At 32.7% G+C, this 19,937-nt stretch overlaps 2 protein-coding genes across 4 annotated transcripts; both read left to right on the top strand.

The window, feature by feature from the left end:
- Positions 1 to 3,177: 3,177 nt before the first annotated feature.
- Positions 3,178 to 7,759, top strand: LOC132605544 (probable protein phosphatase 2C 47). 2 transcript variants are annotated; one of them, XM_060318669.1, is made up of 4 exons: positions 3,178 to 3,556; positions 5,829 to 6,002; positions 6,081 to 6,316; positions 6,914 to 7,759. In XM_060318669.1, the coding sequence occupies exons 1-4, from the start codon at positions 3,476 to 3,478 to the stop codon at positions 7,491 to 7,493; spliced, it is 1,071 nt and encodes a 356-aa protein (XP_060174652.1). In that variant the 5' UTR covers positions 3,178 to 3,475; the 3' UTR covers positions 7,494 to 7,759. The 2 variants fall into 2 exon arrangements, with proteins under 2 accessions (XP_060174652.1, XP_060174653.1); XM_060318670.1 differs by lacking the exon at positions 3,178 to 3,556 and adding an exon at positions 3,877 to 4,099.
- Positions 7,760 to 15,740: 7,981 nt separating this feature from the next.
- On the top strand, positions 15,741 to 19,704 carry LOC132605543 (uncharacterized). Of its 2 annotated transcripts, none has more exons than XM_060318668.1 (9): positions 15,741 to 16,304; positions 16,411 to 16,444; positions 16,537 to 16,707; positions 17,238 to 17,327; positions 18,177 to 18,242; positions 18,350 to 18,441; positions 18,528 to 18,575; positions 18,656 to 18,763; positions 19,451 to 19,704. In XM_060318668.1, exons 1-9 carry the CDS (start codon positions 16,015 to 16,017, stop codon positions 19,485 to 19,487), a joined length of 936 nt encoding a protein of 311 aa, XP_060174651.1. In that variant the 5' UTR covers positions 15,741 to 16,014; the 3' UTR covers positions 19,488 to 19,704. The 2 variants fall into 2 exon arrangements, 1 of the variants encoding a protein (XP_060174651.1); XR_009569213.1 differs by having other exon boundaries at positions 15,742 to 16,304; positions 18,656 to 18,870.
- Positions 19,705 to 19,937: the final 233 nt, after the last annotated feature.

Genomic DNA, 19,937 nt, shown 5'->3' with positions numbered 1-19,937 from the left:
GGATAAAAAAGCCAAGTCATATTCTGAAAATAATTAATATTCTTTAAATATTATCCGCAATGACACCTATTCTAATACTACTAGTTAAATACTTTTTAAAAAGTCATATGTGCGATAGTTTTCTTTAATTGGTAGAAATATTCAATAGCTCTATTGTTATAATTGTATAATTTAATTTTAACTAATTTACACAAATAATTTAGTCACGTGTGGGACTACACTGGATGTGTTGTTGTTGTTTGTAATTTAGCCATATTTTTAGTTCCAAACTCATTCGTTATATATATATATATATATATATATATATATATATATAATTACTACTTTATGCATCCACTAATTCTTTCCCTAGAATTAAATATAAAGAGTGATGACATAATTTAAAAAGATTTAGATTTCCAACATTAGGTGTAAAAGTCAGTAATTAGCGACTAATAATATGACATTTGAAATAAATGTCATAATATTTTTGACATTTGTATCAAATGTCGTTATTTTAACGACATTTTACGCCAAAAATCGTTGTTTAGCTATATTTTATGTCAAATGTCATTATTTTAGTGACATTTTTCGTCAAATGTCACTATATTTACGACATTTTACATCACATGTCATTATTTTTATGACATTTTTTCATAAATGTCGAGAAATTCCTTTTTTCCCGACATTTATTTCAAATGTCACTAAATAAATGTCGTCGTATCTTTACTTTCTTGTAGTGAGGATTCTCTGCAAGAGATTGCGCGTGCCTAGTTTCAGAAGAAACGTTACTGTCAGTTACGTTTTATGCTGAAGTCGTAATTGCGGGTTACGACTTTAGGATCAATCAATGTCAGATTTCATAGAAAGATTGTTTGTACCTAGAATTTCTAAATTCGTTACTGTCAGTAACGTATTAGCCATAATACGTTATTGGCAGTAACGAATTATATTTTAACGCTGTTAACCGGTGACTTTTTTGTCCGTTGAAAATTTTTAATAAAATAATACCTAATTCGTTACTCAGGAATACGTTTATGCTAGTTCAGTTAACTTTCAAAAAAACGTATTATTTTGGAGAATTGGCTCAAATAATAGCTTACTTTGATAAAAAATTCCCTTTTCTCTAAATCAGGGCGAAGCCAGCACTTCGGATGTGAGCTCGGCCGAACTTATTAGCTTTTATCCGAATTATATATTTGTATTAAATTTTTTATCAAATATATATAAATTATTAAAGAAGAATTTAATAACTTTAAGAAATTAGAATTCCGAACCCATAAGCTTCAAATCTTGGCTCCGCCTCTGTTTCTCTTGTTAGTAATGGAAAAGTAATGGTTTAATGTTTTGCATTATTCTGTGTGTCTCAATTTATGTGAAAATAAACGATTGACACAAAATTTAAAGTTTAAAAAAAATGACTTTTGAAAGTTATGATCTAAAATAAATCATAAATAATTGTATGTTCATAAATTACCTCATAAAAAAGAATTATTACGTAAATTTGAATGAATAAAGTAATAATTTTCCAAATCAAAAAACAAGGTGAAGAAAATCGAGAATCCTTTTTTTGGTAATCATTGTGGAATTGTGGAATTACTATTAATAAACAAAGAATTAAGAACAAACTAAGGAGTTTAGTTTCCTCCAATATCAAATTGCGAAAAGTTTTACTATGTGCCTCACACAACTGACATTAGTCGTGCGAGATTCTTTTTTGCGAGATAAAGAATTGCAGTCACATCTTACACTTTTGAGTCCACAAATTTTGAGTTCACTTTTTTGTCTCACAAAAAAAAAAAAAAAAAAAAACCTCACACAACTAATGTCAGTTGTGTGAGGCACATTTTAAAATTTTCCCCAAACTGCTATCCATGCGAGCCTTGTGAGTCCAAATGCTGGAATCAGACTTTATGTAGACACCAGGTAACCATTTCACCCATAAATAATTTTTTCTTCATTGCTAGTTAAGCTTTCCAACTGAAGTTATGTTTCAATGCCCACAACCATTAATATTGAGTTCTTTATTTTTTTAGGGACACAGACTCTACCCCAAGATATCATCGCGACCATCCAAGTTAACTACCTCATAGATATTTTCTACATTTTCGGTCTACTTTCTTCACTACACCTTGAGGCAAGATAAATAAGAAAACAAAACCGTAAATACCATATGAAGTCTGCCTGCATAAGACAATTGCCTTAAGTGATTTTGATCTTCACTGTGATCTTTTTAATAAAGAGGTGATATTCTAGCTTACTCCATTTTTTTAGAAGATAGGAGCAATTCTGAGTATCTAATAAGAAATTAACCCTTAACTTGAGAGAGAATCTAGTTAAAGAAAACAAATGCTCCTTCATGGAATCTTCCATGCCTACTAGGAAGATGTGTGATTCGTCCATATTTACTATCTTCGGTGGCTGCACAAGATGTGCTAAAGCTTGTTTTATTTTTTATTTAATAACTTTTCTGTTTGTACTCCATACCAGAAGACTCAAAATTTTAAATAAATTTTACTTTATACCTTAGACAACTAACCAAAATTTATGTTAATACTTTCTTTTTATCCATTAATTATTGCACCTAAAATCTGTAGAGTTGAAAATGTAAGAGTTAGAATCTACTAATTTATGAAACAAAAATAAACCTCAAACAACTTATATCACTTGAGCATAAAATAAAGTTTTCCATTAAGAGAAGTGAGAATATACGGTTTGAAGTTTGAACAAGGGGTCGTTCGCACAAATGTCCACATTTCGGGGTGGTCTTTAATTATTGGCCTTCAAATTCATTGTCTTTGATTTTTGCAGTATTTTGGCACGGTATACAATTAGATTTCCCACGAAAATTTTATATTTAGCTTCGGCACATGTATCATAAAATTTCACAAGTTATATCGGACCAGACAAAATTTACATTTAGCTTGGACATAGTTATCATAACATCCACAAGTTATGTCAGAAAAAAATAAAACTTCCAGCACTTAATATAATCTGAAAAATACTACACAACTTATGCCGCATAACTTAATTCTCAAAACTTATGCCGAGCGAGACAAAAGTTTAGTTTCCAATGATAAAAGTATTACGGATACTTATACCGAGCAATCGGGTATTAATATTTTCATTAAAAAATTTAAGACAACATATATGATATCCAAAAATTAAAGACCAAAGCGTTTGAAGGGCCATCCAACAGAAAAGTCAGACGAGTTGTGGAAGAAACAGTCACGTAAGTTTCCTCATTGATTGATTCCACCGAATAGGGCCCCAGTGCCTTTAGCGTGTGCGTTTTGCTGAACGAACCAAGACCCAAAAGTAGGCACGTACACCTACTCCTACAGACTTTTATTTAACCGCCGGTTCAATGTTTGGTCTTTGAAGTTTCAACACACGAAATAGTTCCCTCTTCATACTTTCATTTCTAACCACTTTGACTAATTTCGCCCAATTCAGTTGTTGTTGTCTCTTTGTGTTGTGATATCAAACTTCAAAGATGGGAGCTGAAGCAGAGGTAATGGTACCAGTAGTACAACAGACAATAACCGTCTTGGATGTCCCCTGCTCTACTGATGTGGTCCGTTATTCTCTTACTTTCCATTTTTTCTTTTTTCTACGTTTTCCAGGATACCCATCTTTTAGGTACTCTTGTATGAGAGACTTACTTGTTTCATTCCGTGTAAAGTTATCTTGAGCCCGGTTTTCAGTTTTTTTGAGCGTTTGATTGGCCAGCTTAAAGTCATTTTGTGCTTAAAATAAGTTCAAAAAAATAATTGAGCCCATTTGACTTAGCTTATCTAAAGCAACTTATAAGCTGAAAACAGCTTATAAGTCAAAAAAAAAAAAATTAGACTACCCAACTTTTTTTTTTTTTTTTTTAGCTTATAAGCTGCCAACAGCTCATAGGCTTACCCATCCAAACAGGCTCCTTGATTGAAGAGATTTAATCTTCAAAGAACATAATTCAACATCAATAAAACTTTGAATAGCTACCTCATAAATGCTTATAGATTGTTACGAAACCATAAAGGGGAAGCAATAAAGAAGAATATATTTGGCTCGTCTCTACTTATTTAAGCTTGATTGCTGCTCTCAAGTGCTGTAAATCTTACCAACTGAGGTCTCGGCTTTAACTGTAATCATTTATGACTAAACTTAGGAACTCTCCTTTTTTTGTTTTCTTCTTTTTTTGAAAGGGGTTAACTTAGGAGCTCTATGGCATCATAAGAGTCACTAGAAAGGGGAGATATTCTTTGTGCATAGTGGTTATTATTATGTTTAGGTTATTTATGGAAGCTGGAATAGTTGCCCAAGTTTTTATATAGGTATTATGACATGTTATTGGTAAGTATAGCTAATACTATACCTATAGAAAGAATTTCCAGTGGCATTTGGAGGATGGCGACTACACAAGCATAAAATGTTTCTTGGTGTTCAAAGAAGAAAAATAATCTCTAATATATCTTCGGTGTTTACTCTATGGTAGAGAATTCCATATTAGATGCTAAATGTGACAATAAAAATGTGTGGTTCTACTTATTTGGAAAAAAATTAAAATGTATAGGTCCAAAATTTGTCGAGTGATTTTCCTCTAGGTGTTAATTAGGTAAATTGGTATCAACATTGTACAAAGGGGACCTTGGGCCTTATAGTAAAACAGGGCAATTTATGCTTAAATGTACCTCGCAAAGCTCCTTGAATTATAATTAGGGCCAAGCAGTTGCATGTCTCTTGTATAAGAGACCTACTGGCCTTTCTCCTACAACATCGAAATGTATGTTGAAGTGTTTTTGTGAAGCTGCAAGTGGTGCTAAGCAATTGTTGCCCTTATATAAAGGCCACTTATTGAGCCTCTTCCTCATAGCAGGGAAACATGTGCTTCAAATGCAGTTGATAAGGTATCTAGTGTTAATGCACATAAGTAGCTTGACTCTTTGATAAAGTGGAGTCACCTTCTTCCCACAGTAGCAAAAATGTGCATAGATGTTGTTTATAGAGCTCATTTGCATGGATATCAATTTTTCTCTTTATTCCCTTCCAATTACTCATGGAGATTATTCTCACTCTCTTAGTTGAACTGTCAGTGGCTCTATAAGGTTGCTTTTTCACAAAATTGTGATGATACAAGTCCACTCAGAGCATTAATTCATGGGCTTCATATTGGTTATACTTGGATTTGGGACTGGAAAAGAGTTGTCTCGGCATTCTTAAGCATTCACATGTTTCTTCTCATTTCTGAGCATTCTCAAGGCATTGACAGTATCTTTTTTCTCAGTTCCGACATCTTTATTCTTGATATATAATGAGTGTTTCGAAGGAGGAGGGAAAAAGTATAGGATTTTTACAATAAGATGGTCACATAGTGGTTTTGATATTTCCGTAATTTCCGTAAACTTCTCAAGGTCAACATACTTCGGAACATGTCAAAAGCATTGCAAAATGGAGATATCCTAGGACCAAGCTTGATTTTAAAAATATCAAGAATCCACACTAGTGTCAGCCTAGAGGTTCATGTTATGGTTAATTGTGCATCTATACTGTTCAGTCACCTCCCACTTGGATATTTGCAGAATGAAGCCTGTTATCGATCAGTTAAATATTCTTTTCTTTTTGAGTTGAGGAGAGAAACCAACTCCACCTTGGGGACTTAGGTATATTTAGCTAATGCGACTTTTTTTCATTGTTTGACAATTTTCATGCTAAATATGTACATATAATTAGTGCCTGGTATTAAATGCTCTTTCATCTGTGTAATGATGTATCATAGTGCGTGGTATTAAACTCTCTCTTTTCATCTGTGTAATGACGTATCTTTATCAATTCTTTCTTTCTTTCTTTCTTTCTTTCAGGTTTCTAATTCCCCAGATACTACAATTTTACAATTTGTTCCTAGCATTCGCTCAAGTAGCTTTGCAGATATTGGCCCACGGAGGTTCATGGAAGATGAGCATATAAGGATAGATGATCTTTCTGCACATTTAGGCTCCCTAATCAGGTTCCCTAAGCCTTGTGCCTTCTATGGGGTAATTGTCAATTCTGGCACATGTTATATGGGGTCATTGGAGGGTTTGTCTAACTGAATCTTGTTCATTATTTTATAGATATTTGATGGTCATGGAGGACCTGAGGCAGCAGCTTATGTGAGAAAACATTTACTCAGATTCCTTTTTGAGGACACCAATTTCCCTGAGACATCAGAAGTTGATGACACATTTTTAAAAAAGGTGGAAAACTCTCTAAGAGAAGGGTTTCTTCTCGCTGACCTTGCTTTGGCTAATGAGTGTATTGTGAGTAGTTCTTCTGGAACTACTGCATTGACAGCGCTGATATTGGGAAGGTAAACTTTTGATTCTTTTGTATGTGCATGAAAATGCTTCTCCTTTCTGTACAAAATTGGTCATGCTCATGGTAAGAAGCGGATGAACTAAATAAGTTATGGGTTCATTAAAGCCAATAATTTTGGCTTAGACCCTGTTTATGTGATAAAAAATTCACTAAATAAATACATATGATAGATTTTGAATCCAATAATTGAACAAGTGGCGATGAATTCCGAACTCGAACTCATAATGTTCGAATCCTCTGCTCATCATCATGATTGCCTTTAAGTCTCACTCTTAGCCCTGTTATATGCTCAATTCTATATCTTGGCACTCTATGACCGCATCCTACTGCTTTCAATGCTCTGAAGCGGAATAAATTAGTTAACATTCTTTACTCAAAGTATGTTGCTCGACGGATGAGCGTCAAACCTGTCTTTATTTTAGAATTCTGCATAATTGCTTTCCCAAGTATCAAACCATAGAACACTATACAACTTGAGAAGTTTCAGGGAGGGAGGGCTATAGGAGTTGATTCTGTTTTATGGAATTTTTGGAACCTGCATTTTTTACTGTATTCTTGCTAACTAAAGTGCTACTCTGTTCTTTTGCAGGCTTTTAATGGTGGCAAATGTGGGAGACTGTCGTGCAGTTCTTTGCCACAAGGGAGAGGCAGTTAATATGTCTCAAGACCATAGACCAAATTATGCATCGGAGAGAAGACGTGTGGAACAGTTGGGTGGATTTATTGACGATGGCTACCTCAATGGTGTCCTATCAGTGACTAGGGCCTTAGGGGACTGGGACATGAAAAAGCTGCCTTGTGGCTCCGCCTCTCCTCTTATTGCGGAGCCTGAATTCAGACAGATCCTCTTGAGCGAGGATGATGAATTCCTTATAATTGGCTGTGATGGGATCTGGGATGTTATGTCAAGTCAACAAGCCGTTAATCTTGTACGTCGTGGTTTGAGACGGCATGATGATCCTGAACAGTGTGCTAAGGACCTTGTCATGGAGGCCTTGCGTCTCAATACCTTTGACAATCTTACTGTGATCATTGTTTGCTTTACTGCTTCCCTTGATCATCCTGATCAACCATCACAATCACGACAAAGGCGATTAAGATGCTGCAGCTTCTCTGCAGAAGCCTTGTGCAGCTTACAGAGTTGGTTGGACAACAGTGAAAGCCGTTGAGTTTACAGGATTCTTCTGCAGAAATAAGTGGTAACAGCTGTTTGCAGCAGCTTTATTTGGTGGTGATAAAAAGCCAACCTCTGTGGTTGGGATGTTTTTTCTTCCTTCCTGCTGTTTTTGGGTGGGTTTTCTGTACGTACAATTAGCTGGTGAAGAGGAGGGGTCAGTTTGGTGGTTTGTGTTGTATGGAATTCTCATGTATCTCATTTTATTAGCTGTACATAACAACTAAATTCAAAATTACTAAATTTACCATTGAAGCATTATCGGTCTGGTCTTTTCAAGATACATAAAGTGTTCCTATATATATGAGGTAAAATTTGATGTTCTAATAGACAAGCACTAGGACTACTATATATAGTCCAGAAATATATAATTTCTGTCATTTAGTTAAGGAAGCTGTTTTGCACTAACCAAACTCCGAAGTATACAACAGGTCGTAAGAAGTTAAAAATACTATCATTTAGACATCCAAAACCTTCATGTGATAACTCCTTGTGTAATGAAGGTTTTGAGTTTAATGTAGGTCTTCTTTCTGGGGTTTATTATTCAATCCTAAGGACAAGACAAAGGTGCGCAAATAATAATATATGCTAAAGGTTGTCCAATGTCCACGACATATGTTTAAAGATCTTCGCATGCTATTATCTAATCTAAATTCTCATGTTGTATGCACGAGCTCAACCCAAACGAAGAGCGCCACAATATCGTTACTTGGAGCTACCGTTACAATAACTGTAGTCCAACGATTTATCTTCATTACGTCACTGTTTTAATTCTCACAAATAAAGATTTCAGGTCTAAACATTATTATTTAAAAAATGAGCAAATTTAACCATCCACTGCAACTTGGAGCATTTAAATTTCTAACTGAGGGTGTGCATAGTTGATCGGTTGTTTCATTTGATAGGGGGATGTGCTGAGCTTGTTGCTCTAATACGAGAATTGGATGGTTGGTTGGAGCTTGGGACTGGGGTACATAACTCACACTTCGGAAATATAACATATATTTGCGGGAAAAAAAAACATCCACTGCATGCTCCGATGTACAATGTGGTCACAAGGAGAAACAAAAAACAACTGAAGGCATTTATTACTGTACTTCTGTGGAAGCAAATTTGTGGACGAAAAAAATTAGAGAATTACCTACCTATAATTAACAGTGTGACTGGTTACTCTCCCACGGTAGATCTACAAGTGACCAACAGTTGTTAAAATTACTGCTTCAACTTTACATGGAATTGATTACTTCATAGGAGGTTTACCCTTGAGCGGAGAGACCATCAACTTTTAAGGCTGCAAATCCAATTAACTATTCAATTTTTTTATACTTTCTTTTCTGATAAACATTTCTATCAAATAACTTTTCCACCGATTGTTTTAATACTTTCGCTGCTTTACTGATGTACTCCGAGTGCAAAAATAAGAATTACTGCTCCCTCAAATAAAAAAGAGCGTCCACTTAGTCATTTGCACACTCTTTAAGAAAATACTAATTCTTAGGCAGAAATAGATAATTTGACTAAATTAACCTAATTAAATAGATATTGAGATTTGATCACTTAACACTTAATAATGACAATTTAAAAGAGTAACGTTAATTATTTCTTGATTTGGTAAGTGAACGCTTTTAAAAAATAAAAATAAAAAGTAACCGGACACTCTTTTTATTCAGAGGGAATATATCTTAAATTTTATGTTAGTTGAATACTAGTATTTATATTATATATTTATATATATAAAATAGGAGAGGTACAAGCAATGTGGTTAAACCAAGTGGCAAACTAATAACAAGTCACTTGGCAATTTTAAGACAAAGTTAATGAGAATTAGGACAAAACAAGTTTAAAAGATAATTTTTAAAATTTGAAAGATAAAATTAATCAAATTTGAATTGAAAAATAATCACTAACAACACTAAATTCAAATTTTATTTAAACCTATAATTGAGAAGTCTGTTTCATTATCATAACGGCAAAGACTTTTAATTATATTAGTAATAAAGAATTAATCCTATTATTAGATTCAAATGTCTGTTGCATATTAGGTTTAATCAAACCTTTAGAACTTCAACAAATTATAAAAATAATGTTATGACAATGAACTTTATTTTAATTTCAATAAATTATACTATCAAATATATCTGATTTTAAATATGAGAAGATATATCTTATAAGAAATTTAAAGAATACCAAATAACCCTCATTGAGTTAATGTTCTTAGATGAAAGTAATTAACAAAAGGGAAAAAAATTATTTGATTTTGAAAAATTAAAACCTTTTTAAATTTGAGATGAAATAAATCATTTTTAATTTGAATTCAAAGATGAGTTTTTGAATTAACAAAACATATCAAGTTTGCTCGGCCAAAAATCTCTAATTCGAATTTGAATTGAACAATAGATCTGTACGAATTTAAATGAAGATAACTATCATTAGCATTCTAATCTACATTTTGAATTTAAATTGAAATATAAATCATTTATTTATAAGTTTAGCTTCTTTGAGTTACTATTTAAGATGCAATTACATGTTCAACCTTGGTCTTTTTTGTGAAGACTTATGAGAAATTTATTCAGCCAACAACAAAGGTTTGTTTCTAAGATTAGGCATCATGGTATAAGCTAAGGAGCTTAGCATTAACTAGCACTCACACTTCATTCTTTTAAAGATATTTGGGCTTAGTTAATTTAGTCAATTTCGTTTTATGAATTCGTACTTCCTTTCCAAGGGGCCATTCTTAATGCAAGGCTACGTTAGTGCCTGAATTATGATATAGTATTTGTAGCAATTGCAATAAATTATATTTATTGTGTTTGGTTGTAGAAACCAGCCGAATTTGTGAAGAGAAAGAGAAAAAATATTACTCTTTGCCTTAAATATTTTGAATTTTGCAGAACTACATATTCTCCTACATGCAGATTGTTATTACGGTGACTACTTTAATGTCTATTTGTGGCTTTTATGCAAAGCTACGTTCTCCTTCTTTTTTCTTCATTTAGTGATTGTGATTATGATATACATAATTTTTTTATTTTTTTTTTGCTTAAAAGTTAAACTTTGATAATAAACTCACTCTTTCTCGAAGTTTCTGTCAAGTTACTTACATTGTTCCTCACAGTTAAATGAAAAAATTGCATAAATTAAAGTTATTCAAGAGAAAGATAGCTACCAAACTCTACTTAAAAATATATACGGAACTAAACAATTTATGCTGTTAACGATCACCAGATTTCGTTGAAGGCCTCAACAAAAAAACTTAAGGAGAGGAGTAAAGGGATGGACGAGAAGATTCTCATGTGCAAATAAATTCAATATTAGAATGACAAGCTAATATTTTTTTTTAATTTCATTTCAACTGTATATATTATGTTTAAATTGTTCTACCTGCGCTTATTTGGTGAAAATAAATCTGAATGCTAAAGAGAATAACTGTCATATAACATTATGTGCTTCGTAAGAGATATTATATTTTTAATTTTGTGTAATAATTGTTGTTGCCATATAAGGGAGCATTTCAAGTCAACAAATTTCCATTCTCCATGCTCTTACTGATTGTGTTGTCTTACGCATGCAGATAGGAGGCTTAATCTTGGTTAAGAAATTAATTCCTTTTTTTTTCAACTGCTATTTAGCCGTAGATGTTAGTGTAAATTTTAAACATTGTCTTTTATAGATTTTTCGTGTTGGGTCAGTAGTTTTAGCAATTCATGGTTAGAAGTGATGTGCTCTTTTTGTGAAATTTACTAAGATAACAAAACTAGGGTGACTTCGATGTGATTTCTTATATTTTCTTCTCCATCTTTTACATTCTCTTGGCTTAATTCGTCTATTTACTATTCTTTCGTAATTTTTGAAAGAAAAAAAAATAGAAGGTGTTTAGTGATCTTTAATGGGTACTGTAGAAATAGAACTTCTTATCACTGAGAGTCTATGAAATCAGTAAATAAAAATATTTGAGTTGATATAAAAAAAAATTATGAATTTAAATTGAAAGACAGAGATTTTTTAATTGAAATAAAAAAAACTAATTGAAAGCTTAAAAATTGAATTGAGATAAACATTTTTTAAGTAACATAAAAAGAATTAATTTGATTTGAATTAAAAGATTAAAAAAAAAAAATTGTAATCAAATTTTAAATCCTAATAGCCACCCACGTTGGACTATCGATGTTATAGGTATTATCTTTCCTTCTTAACAGGATAGATAGCTTAGAGTCCGGAACCAAAATGCCCCAAAAAATCACTTTGAACCAAAATATTCCAATAAAAAAAAATGTTACAAAATTACCTTTAGCGCAGTAATTTACTGCGCTAAAGCAGTTCACGGAGACGGAGTCGTTAACTACTTTAGCGCAGTATTTTACTGCGTTATAGAAGTTGTTAAAAAAAATATTATAACGCAGTAAAATACTGCGTTATAGAAACAGTACCAAAAACAAAAAAATTGGCCAACTTTATTTTTTGAAACACTTAGTGTTTTTTCCATACTTTGACCAATGATTAGTCGTGTGTCAAGACTCCGAAACGTCAATATTTTATATAGAACCTGATATTTTTTTTCTGCGTACAATAATGTAGGCTCAATACATCAAGGATATGTAAACGTTCGGATCGTCATTTTAGGGGTTAAAAAGGTGCCCGAAGTAAGTTTTGTTTGTAAACTTTAGGTTTAAGTGTTCTATATACATAGACGTCCATTTTTGTTTGAAGACTTGTTGTCATTAGCTTAAAGTTTTTTATTTTTAGGGTTTAGATTTAAGTGTGTTATTTTTTAAAGCGTAACTTTATTTCGAATATACGCGATTTTTTGCGCTCGGACGTCCGATTTACGCAAATTTTTTTTTTGGCAACATATTCGAAAGAAAGTTACGCATTAAAAAATAACATACTTAAGGAACTTAGTGTTTTTTTCCATAAAAAGATCGCAACATCTTATTTTAATAAATCTTTTCTTTGCAGCGCTTAGTATTTTTTTCATATTTTGACCCACGATTAGTCGTGTGCCAAGACTCCGAAATGTCAATATTTTATATAGAACCTGATTTTTTTTTTTTTGCGTACTATAATGTAGGCTCAATACACCAAGCATACGTTAACATTCAGATCGTTGTTTTAGGGGTTGAAAAGGTACCTGAACTCCCGAAGTAAGTTTTGTTTAAGGTTTAAGTATTTTATTTTTTAAGGTTTTGATTTAAGCGTGTTATTTTTTAATCAAGACATAACTTTATTTTGAATATAAATATAATTCTAAAAAATATAGGGAGAAAAACTAGTTGTAAAGTGATCAAACTTTAGATGGTCATAACTTTGCGTCGGACGTCCGATTTACGCATTTTTTTTAACTTACGTAGTTTTTCGAGATCTATGCATACAAACGCCGTAAGGCGGTTTGACCGAGCCGATTTTGGAAAAAAACACCTTTTATCCCATTCAATTTTAATTTTCCTCCAAATTGACGTGAAATTTTCAGTTTTATTTACTTATAAGATGATGATACGCAATAGATTTCAATGTAAAAATCTCAGGGTAATGTAGCTGTGAATGTCAATTTCACTTCTGCGGTTTCAATTTTTGAAAATAAAGCTGACTAATTTTCTCGATATATAAAGTTGACTAAAATAACCTTACAGTCAAACACTATGTTTTTTCAAACAAAACTTACTTCGGGCACCTTTTCAACCCCTAAAATGACAATCCGAACGTATACGTATCCATGATATATTGAGCCTACATTATAGTACGCAGAAAAAAATATCAGGTTCTATATAAAATATTGACGTTTCGGAGTCTTGACACACGACTAATCGTTGGTCAAAGTATGAAAAAAAACACTAAATGTTGCAAAAAAAAAAAATTGCCAATTGTTTTTAGTGCTCGCTATTTTACTGCGCTATACAAAAAAAAAAAAAAACTTTAGCGCAGTAAAATACTACGTTAAAACAGTTAAAAACGTTTTGGCAACGGTTTTATTTTCAATAAATCTAAACTCTAAAAATAAAAAAACTTAAGCTAATGACAACAAGTCTTCAAACAAAAATGAACGTCTATGTATATAGAACGCTTAAACATAAAGTTTACAAATAAAACTTACTTCAGGCACCTTTTCAACCTCTAAAATGACGATCCGAACGTTTACGTATCTTTGACGTATTGAGCCTACATTATTGTACGCAGAAAAAAATATCAGGTTTTATATAAAATATTGACGTTTCGGAGTCTTGACACACGACTAATCATTGGTCAAAGTATGGAAAAAAAACACTAAGTGTTGCAAAAAATAAAATTGGCCAATTTTTTTTTTGTACTGTTTCTATAACGCAGTATTTTACTGCGTTATAATTTTTTTTTAACAGCGTCTATAACGCAGTAAAATACTGCGCTAAAGCAGTTAACGGTTCCATCTTCGTGAATTGTTTTAGCACAGTAAATTACTGCTCTAAAGGTAGTTTTGTAACATTTTTTTTGTTAGGGTATTTTGGTTCAAAGTGATTTTTTGGGGGTATTTTGGTTCCGGACTCGATAGCTTAGAGGTTTGATATAATATTGTTACTTCTTAACATCGTAACTAAAATCCATATAGAAAATTTAAAAGAATTATCTAGATAATAATATTCGTGTAGGATTAGGATTAATAGGATTTTAGATGTGTTCTATTTCAAAAAGCTACTAATTGCACTGGTATGATTATCAAATTTGAGTTTAAATGAATCTTAACCTCTTATATATATATCCCTCGGATAACACACAAAATAATGTTAGATATTCTTTCAAAATACGAGCATTATAAATCAAGTCGAACATAGATTTTTTTCCTTTCTTGCATCTCATTTTATTTCTCAGGTAATCACTCAAGAGCTAAGTCAAATTTTAGTATACAAATTTCATTTTTATGCATTTATATTTGTTGAAAGTTATATTCTATTTTTTTTTGTGACTTATTTAATTCGTTGTTACTTTTTTGATTTGCAGAAAAAAGAATGAAGGAGGAGGAAAATGAATGACAAAGTACAAAATTAGGAAGGAGTAAAAAATAAGAAAGGAGGATGAGAAAACAATGGTATCTTACCTACGATTTTGAAATGCTATAAATGAAGTTTTGGTCAACATCAACGACCAATTCAATAATATAGAGTGTGTTTATATTTTAACTTTGATTTGAAATTTTAACATTTTAAATTGAGTGTAGTTAAACTTTTATTTAATTGAAAGATAAAAAATCCATTTTTTTGTATAAAGAAAATAAGGTAGGAGTAATAATTTGAAGAACGTTAATGCGGTTTGGAATATGTAAATAGTGAAAGATAATATATGTGAAATCAAATCGTTCTAAAATTGGATTTCAAAGCCACTTTTTTTTTTCTTTTCAAAAAAATAAACCGTACAATTCATATCGATAAATATTGTATTTTCTTAGTGGTAAATAATTATAAAGCAAATATTCCAAGAGGTTAGTGTTATGAAAGGAAAATTGAATACTATTCTCTCTTAAATTATCCCAATATTAAAAGGAGAATAGTAAGTAAAGATGTTAAGTCAAGTGACAAGCGAATAATAAAAGGCGAGGTAACAATTTTTGACAATATTAATAGGCCATATAGTAAAATTAAGTGAGGTTATTTTTTGAATTGTAATTAAAAGATAATATTATAAAACTAAGTATGATTTGCTTGGACATTTAAATTTATATTAAATTTGAATTAAAAGATAAAATTATGTTCCAAAACATTTAAATATAGAAATCAACTAATTAGCAATTATTTGTTTAATATCATCGCCTTTTTAAATATGTCAGTGGGATATGATAAGAATATTTTTTCCATATAAATATGTCTAAAGTGATTACAATCGTGATATGATATTAAGTGTTAATTTAATTTTCAATTTAATTTTTTTATTTAAGTATGCATCATTGATGACATCAAATTTAGTATATTCATAGTTATATTTATTACTTCACAAATTTTATTATATCAAACAAATAAATTAAAATTGTTTTACTATTAATCTCCTTTGAGACACGCCGCGCATCGCGCGGATACGAATACTAATTATATAAAATAAGACAAATAAACTAATAACGTCGTAGATATAAAGGATACTTGATTAACCTTATAAGTTGGTTAAACTTACTTTTAATCAGCTAACTCAATCGGGCTCATCAAAAGATTACTACTACTGATAAGTCTTTTAAAAATACAAAAAGTTATTCATTAGAATACATGTGACGAGTTTGATTGAAAAAGAGTAACTCCGCAACTTAAAAAGACTAAAATTCTGAAAAAAGGGCAACTACCAACCACTGTTTTACTTTTCGGTTGTCGTACGCTATATTCAAGATGCCGCCTGTAGGAAAGTAAAACTAATATTGAGGAATAAAAATGGAAACTTCATCTTCTTTCTCCATGCCCTCTCTACTCTACTGATCAGAAAATTCAGTCCAGTAGCTCAGCTGCTGCTGCTACTACTGCTACCACTTCAACTAATTTAATATTGAAAAGAGAAGTTAAAGAAAAACAGAGATGTCGGGCAAAGAAAGCTTGGGGTTAGACTACTGGCTTCAATGGCAAGTAGGGGTGTGTGCTGTAATCTTCGTCATCCCAACGGCAATCGCATTGAGGCTCATCAACAGGCGAAGAAGGAACACTGAGGCTATCATCATCAAGTCCACTGATCTGTGGGTCCCCTGTTGGAGAAACCTGCATCCTCTTTGGCTTCTCTGCTACAGAGCTTCCGCCTTTGTTGCCATGGCCTTCATGCTTTATCAGACTGTTGCCAACTTAGGATTCTTCGTCTTCCTGTTCTACACACAGTACGCTTCTTCCTTCTCTTACTTGATTTGTTCAAAATTCAGCTAAGATTAGGCAATTCAATAGAATTTACATACTGATCTGATATTCTAAATAATTGTTTTCCAGGTGGACGTTTACTTTGGTTGGGGTCTATTTTGCTGTACGGACGCATATTATAATAATCCCTCTCTTCTATGCTGCTGATTATTTGTTTAGTGGTTCAAATTAACTGATGATAATATGTGGTTGCAGCTAGGAACCATTATATCGGCCCGGGGATGCTGGTTGTATACACGAAATCCTCTTTCCCAGCCCGGAGAGAGAGATAAATTTCTTAAAACAGATGCTGAAGAGAATAACTATGGGCCATCCTCTGAGCAACGGCTTGGATTTTGGGAAAACTTTATGCATATTATTTATCAGGTTAGAGAAAGGAAGGATTTTTCTTGTGATTTCGTTTTGGTTAATGGACTAAATAAATTTGTTGGCCTAACTGCAATAACAAGTGCTTTATTCAGGAGTTGATTTCTCGTAGTCAACTAATAGTTATTATCTCAGAAAATCATTTTCTTTATTGAAGGAAACTAGAATCTAAGAAGAAAACTGACTTTTTGAGATAATAACGGTTAGTTGAGCGACCATCTGAGAAATTAGAAAACAATATAATACTTCCTGAATTATCTCTGATAGGGTTCTTGGGACATCACTATATGGTAGGTACCAAGCAAAAGAACGGCTCGATTTGCATTTAAAGAACGTTTCTTTTTGTGAAAATGAAAGAAACAAAGAAGCAAGATAAGGAAATTATCAACTTCTGTTCTCATCTTTAAGCTAATCATCTTTCCAAGTCACACGACAACCCGGATTAATAGCTAAAAGTTGCTTTTAGTTTGATCAACTCACACCAGTTTGCTGTTAGAAATTTGACACAAGCTTTTTATTTTATTTTATAGATTTGTGCAGGTGCTGTTATGCTGACAGATATTGTCTTTTGGTGTCTTTTGCTCCCATTTATGACGGGCGAGAATTTTAAGCTCACCCTGGTGAGATTTAATTATGTGAAATGCTTGCATTAGAATGTCACTTTTCCTCTCACCATCTAAAGAAAATCGTTCAAGTTTCTAGCTTGGATACGCATATTTCAATGTCACAAGTTCAGTATAACAATTTATTTTATGTGTTCCATATAGGACAGTCTAGATTATGAACCAAATCATTGTTATTTATCAAAGGAGTTTAATGTATCATTTAAAATACATCTCTAACTCAAAGTAAATAGATGATCCTAAGATGCCTGCCCTTAGTTATTAGGAAACAAGTTGCGTCTCCCTTTTAAAATCTTATAGAAAATATGTGAGCGACAAAAGGCCACTGACTCTTAAGACACCCAAAAGTTACAAACTTGTGATTCCTTCTTAGCTCGATATGTAACTTTATGAAGTCAAAGCAAAGGAAATTCAACTTGCTATTATGGTTAATACTGAAATCCGCAAATACTCTTGTGAATAACAAAATAAGATTTCATGCTTTCAACGAAAATGTGAGTTCCATTGTAAAACTTGCACATGTGGCTCTATCGGAAGACTTTGAATCTATGTTGCTCGGACTCTTCAGATATGCCACCGGGTGTGTGTCGGATCCTCCAAAAGTAGTGCATTTTTGGAGGATCCGACACGGGTTCGGCAACATTTTAGAAGAGTCCGAGCAACATAGCTTTGAATACTAATGAGTTGATGCAATTGAGTGCGTGTTTTTTCTAGTCACTGCAAAAAAATGGAATCTTAGCTTTTTCATGGGGACATTTTAATTTGGAAGGGGTTCAAGTCGTTTTCAGGTTGCAGTTTATTTACTCAAATACTTATTCTAAGTGTTAACTTTTGTTGGCATGGCAGCTAATTGGATTAATGCACTCTGTAAATGCTATATTTCTTCTTCTGGATTCAGTCCTGAGCAATCTTGTAAGTGCATCAGTTTCTCTCATCCCGTTTCCGGAGTCCCTAACAATGCTTGCTATATGTAGTCAAATCCTGTAAGTCTAAAAGGAGACGGCTGTTTTGTGTTTCAGCAATTTACTTGGTTTGGTTTCACATATTTTATCCTGTGGAGCTGTTCTTATGTTGTTTTCCAGTGGAGTCTACACGCGTGCTGTTTATCTTGGTAAATAGACATGTACCCATCATGCACACTTTTCATATGTAAATGACATTTTTTTGTGTGATTAATTGAAGTGTCCTCTTGTGCAGGTGGCCTTATCCTTTCTTGGAACTTAACACTCCATGGGCACCTTTGTGGTAATTAATAGGATGCCTTTTATGTTACCTTCTCGACTCCTTTACAATTTGAATATCCTAAAACGGGAAGTTGGTTTCAGGTACCTTGGCTTGGCTCTGGTCCACATCCCCTGTTACGGAATATACATTCTGCTTATCAAGGCAAAAGGCCGAATATTCTCGAGATTGTTTCCACAGGCATTTCTTAGGTCGCATTACTGAGCTTCCTGCTGTTTCTAAGAAAGTTCCATGTTCAATCTCTAAATCTTCAAGGATGAAGTTCTTGGTTATATACGAATGATATAGGATAACACGGGTACATGTTTTTTAGACCAGAGGTGTTCATGATTTAATATATATGCATAAAAAGATAATTTTTTTCTTATAAACACAATAACTTTTTTTTATTTACTTAGGGGTCATTTGGTAGATAGTCGAAATTATCCCGGATTATAATCCCGAGACTAATTTATCCCATCTATTGAAATTATTTTATACCATCTAAAAGATGGTATAAAATAATCCCAGTATAAGTGGGGATAAGAAGGTATAAGCTGGGATATCCCAGCACTAATTTTTGTACCATGTTTGGTAGAAGGTATAAATGTATCCTTAATTTTTGTACCATGTTTGGTAGAAGGTATAAATTTATTCCAGGATAAATTTATACCTTCTACCAAACATGGTATAAAAATTAGTGCTGGGATATCCCAGCTTATACCTTCTACCAAACGACCCCTTAGTGTCATTTTCTGATGTTCAAATGAGCCCCCTTCATTCTACGTGGCTATACCACTGGTTCAGACTTCATGGCATGACCACTTTCATTGGCATGTGGCGAGCATGCCCTCACAAATGCACCTTTTTTTGCTAATGTATCCTCCATCCTATGGCAGTGGTGCTGAGATTGCAATGGAGAAGAAGCTTACTTGATGCAGAATATAATGAAGAAGCCTGATTTCGAGGTAGCTGTTGTTGTTGTATGTATAAATGGAACTGTAATGCTTAGATGAGCTCATTTTCAGGATTGCTGTTAAACAAACTACCTCCCTTGCGATACTTCTGAATATATTTTAAGCAAAACAGAACAAATTTACACGCAACAAAATGTGTTTAATCAGAAAATAATAAAAGAACTTCTCTTTCATTACTTCCACTACGTACGTAAGCCTAAATAAGATAGAAAACAGCGACCGACAATTTGTTGATAAACGTGATGTGTATTTCTTTTTCCTTAACCTTTACTTCTAGGGGCAGTACTATTGTTGCTTCATTTGCTTTTTAACTTGTTATTCAGTTGTCATATTTTTCTTGATTCATGCTTCAAAATTCTTTTCTTGTCTTTCAAGCCGAGGTCTATAGGAAACAACCTCTCTACCTCAC

Source organism: Lycium barbarum, chromosome 8 (assembly GCF_019175385.1).
Source record: "Lycium barbarum isolate Lr01 chromosome 8, ASM1917538v2, whole genome shotgun sequence".
Lineage (NCBI taxonomy): Eukaryota > Viridiplantae > Streptophyta > Magnoliopsida > Solanales > Solanaceae > Lycium > Lycium barbarum.
Note: the sequence above shows the minus strand (reverse complement) of the source record. Positions and strands in the feature narration are given on the sequence as shown.